The sequence below is a fragment of the Gekko japonicus genome, unplaced genomic scaffold (assembly GCF_001447785.1).
Source record: "Gekko japonicus isolate JY-2015 unplaced genomic scaffold, Gekko_japonicus_V1.1 scaffold1949, whole genome shotgun sequence".
NCBI lineage: Eukaryota > Metazoa > Chordata > Lepidosauria > Squamata > Gekkonidae > Gekko > Gekko japonicus.
Genome location: NW_015159773.1, coordinates 161,537 through 165,250, shown reverse-complemented (window position 1 = coordinate 165,250; position 3,714 = coordinate 161,537). Strand labels below are relative to the sequence as shown.

Sequence of the window (3,714 nt, the reverse complement as noted above, 5' to 3'; positions counted from 1 at the left end):
CAGATGGATTGTTTCAGCCATTCATAGCAGTTATGCCTCTGCAGGTCTCCCCTGTCCCTTTCCAGTCCGAGCCCACTCTACGAGGGCACAAACTACCTCGACTGCCTTCGCGGCGTCTATCAATATTTCTCACATATGTAAAGCAGCTACTTGGTCTTCGTCTTAGACTTTCATTCAACACTATTCAATCGATGTTGATTCTAAAGCTGACGCATCTGTGGGTGCAGCAGTGTTACAATCGTTACTGAAATAGACTGTTCGCCCACACCCGCCTCCGAGTCTTGTGTAGCTTGCTAGACTCCCATGTAGGACTGCACAGAAGACACGAAGATGAAAACATGGTTGCACTTACCTGTAACTGATGTTCATCGAGTGTCTTCTGTGCTGGCACACATCCCTCCCTCCTTCCCCGCTGTGGACGACTTGTATTTTCCACGGCGGCAGGTTAGGACTGAGAGAGAGAGCCCCCCCCCCCCCCCCCCCTTTCTTCTTTTCAGATGGCAAATTTGGTGCCCACATGCAGGTCCATATCCAGAACGACGGGCCCGTGACCATAGAACTAGAGTCCCCCGCAGCTCCCATTGATTCTAAGCAGGTAAGATGTCTGTTGCTTCTCCTGGTCTGTATAGAGATTGCCGATACAATAAGAGAGGGGCTCTGGCTTAGTGGAAGAGCATCTGCTTTGCATGCCGGAGGTCTCAGGTTCAGTCCCCAGCATCTTTGGTCGAAAGGATCATGCAGTGGGCGACACAGAAATCGTTTCATATCCTGGAAAGCTGCTGCCGGTCAGAGCATACAGCAGTGACCTGGGTAGACAAATGGTCCGACGGAGTATAAAGTGACTTCCTATATGTATTCAGAATAACTTCTCAGCTGTTTTTCTCTGTCCCCCTTTGCTGATAGAGCCCTGAGTGCTTTATCTTCAGTTATGCTACTTTTGGAGCTGCGGTGGCTCAAGTGGTTAAGACGCTGAACTGCAGGCTGTGGAAGGTCGGTCGTTCAGCAGTTCGAGACCCGAGTGTGCCGCATGACGGAGTGAGCTCCCGTCTCTAGTTCCAGCTCCTGCCAACCTAGCAGTTCGAAAGCGAGAAATGGCAAGTAGATAAATAGGGACCACTTCAGTGGGAAGGGAACAGCGTTCCGTGCGCCTTGGTGTTTAGACATGCCGGCCACATGACCATGGAAACGTCTTCGGACAGCGCTGGCTCTTCGGCTTTGAAACGGAGATGAGCACCGCATCCCTAGAGTCGGATTCGACTGGCTTTCGATCAAGGGAACCTTTACCTTTTTACAAGGAGGATTGCAACTTTCTCAAAGTCTTTCTCTGTATATGGGTTGTGCCACATAGTAGACCTAAATAGGTCAGTACTGAGATTTTTAATTGTGGTATTTTGTCCTGTTTTTAATAACTGATTTATTTATATTGTAACTTGCCTTAAGTTCAGCAAGGTAGAAAGGAGGCTAATGAAATAAATAAAAATAAATTAATACCCACGAGAGAGACAAGCCCATACTCCCTAAGATGCAAGGAAGTGGGGGGGGGGAGCACGGATTTATTGAAGGATAGAAAGAAGTTCCGTGTGCCTTGGTGTTTAGTCATGCCGGCCACATGACCACGGAAACATCTTCGGACAGCGCTGGCTCTTCGGCTTGGAAACGGAGATGAGCACCGCAACCCTAGAGTCGGACTCGACTGGCTTTCGAGCAAGGGAACCTTTATCTTTTATGCTACCTTTGGGATATATTTAGTATGGTACAAGCGGAGACCTGCAAGAAACTCATAGTGGAGAGGAAATCCTACCTGCTCTTGCTGGTCCCCCCTCCCTTCTCCTGCTGTTTTGCCCTCCCCCCATTCATGTCCCACCCTCTCCCTTCACACTCCCCCTTTCATCGCTGCTGCCCCTCTCCTGGTTTGCTGGCGTCTTCCTTCCTTTGCTGCCTCCCTCTCTCCCTTGCTGGCTCGCTCACCACTTCCTCCTTTATCTCCTCTCTTTTCCTCACTGGCTCACCTGCTGCCTCTCTCCGGCTCACTCTCTGAGTCGCTGCCTCTGCGGCCACCTCAGTTTCCCTTCACAGTCTCCTCTCGCTGCCTTCCTCACTTACGCTTCCTCGTTCACGTCTCCTGACAGCAGCTGTGCTCACCTTCAGCAAGGCTTGGGAAATGGCCGGGCAGCCCTCAAAATGGCAACACACTGAACTGCTGTGGTTTCACAAAACTGTTCACTTTCCCCCCCTTTCCTGAGATTGTTCTGCAAGGTGAGGACTTCCCCCAGGTTTGCCGAAAAGTTCTCTGTTTGTACATGCCACATTTTGCGGGTTTTTAAAATCTGCATTCTGGGGCCATGTTCAGAATTAGGTCCCTTGATTAATCTCGTCACATGCTACAGGGGAAAGCTGAGAATTCGGTTGTAATATATCTGATTATTTTAAAACACTCAATATCCACCAAATTCATTCATTCATTCATTTTTCGCATTTATAGCCCGCCCATCCCGTAAACAGGGCTCAGGGTGGGTTACAACCAGTGTTCCCTCTAAGCTGAGTGAGTGTGAGCTAGCTCACAGTTTTGTAGCCTCTGGCTCATACTTTTTTGGCTTAGGATGGATGGCTCCAGAGCAAACTAACTTATGCAGCAGCTAGATTGCTCGCTCACAACTTTAATGCCAGTAGCTCACAAAGCAGAATTTTTGCTCACAAGACTCCACAGCTTAGAGGGAACATTGGTTACAACCAGTGTTCCCTCTAAGCTGAGTGAGTGTGAGCTAGCTCACAGTTTTGTAGCCTCTGGCTCATACTTTTTTGGCTTAGGATGGATGGCTCCAGAGCAAACTAACTTATGCAGCAGCTAGATTGCTCGCTCACAACTTTAATGCCAGTAGCTCACAAAGCAGAATTTTTGCTCACAAGACTCCACAGCTTAGAGGGAACATTGGTTACAACCAGTGTTCCCTCTAAGCTGAGTGAGTGTGAGCTAGCTCACAGTTTTTTAGCCTCCGGCTCACCCATTTCTGTCTCAGCTCAGGAGGGAGGGCTCCAGAGCAAACTAACTTATGCAGCAGCTAGATTGCTCGCTCACAACTTTAATGCCAGTAGCTCACAAAGCAGAATTTTTGCTCACAAGACTCCACAGCTTAGAGGGAACATTGGTTACAACCAGTGTTCCCTCTAAGCTGAGTGAGTGTGAGCTAGCTCACAGTTTTGTAGCCTCTGGCTCATACTTTTTTGGCTTAGGATGGATGGCTCCAGAGCAAACTAACTTATGCAGCAGCTAGATTGCTCGCTCACAACTTTAATGCCAGTAGCTCACAAAGCAGAATTTTTGCTCACAAGACTCCACAGCTTAGAGGGAACATTGGTTACAACCAGTGTTCCCTCTAAGCTGAGTGAGTGTGAGCTAGCTCACAGTTTTTTAGCCTCCGGCTCACACATTTTTGTCTTAGCTCAGGAAGGATGGCTCTGGAGCAAACTAATTTATGCAGTAGCCAAATCACTCGTTCACAGCTTTAATGCCAGAGTAGCTCACAAAGTAGAATTTTTGCTCACAAGACTCCACAGCTTAGAGGGAGCATTGGTTACAACATTTCAATAAATACAATAACATTTAAAACATGTAAAATCAATAATCACAGCTTGCCGTAGGGAGAATCCGGCCCATTGATGTAGGTCGGTATGGCCAGTTATCAGCGGGTAGGATACAGCAACCTGGGGGGGGGG

General features: G+C 48.4%; 1 protein-coding gene across 1 annotated transcript in view; it reads left to right on the top strand.

Moving 5' to 3' along the window:
- The window catches only part of DTD1 (D-tyrosyl-tRNA deacylase 1), a 57,823-nt gene that overhangs the window by 21,869 nt on the left and 32,240 nt on the right, over positions 1-3,714 (top strand). Inside the window, exon 4 of the mRNA XM_015406717.1 lies at positions 498-595. Within this exon, the coding sequence (XP_015262203.1) occupies positions 498-595 (98 nt within the window). The remainder of the gene's footprint in view (positions 1-497; positions 596-3,714) is intronic.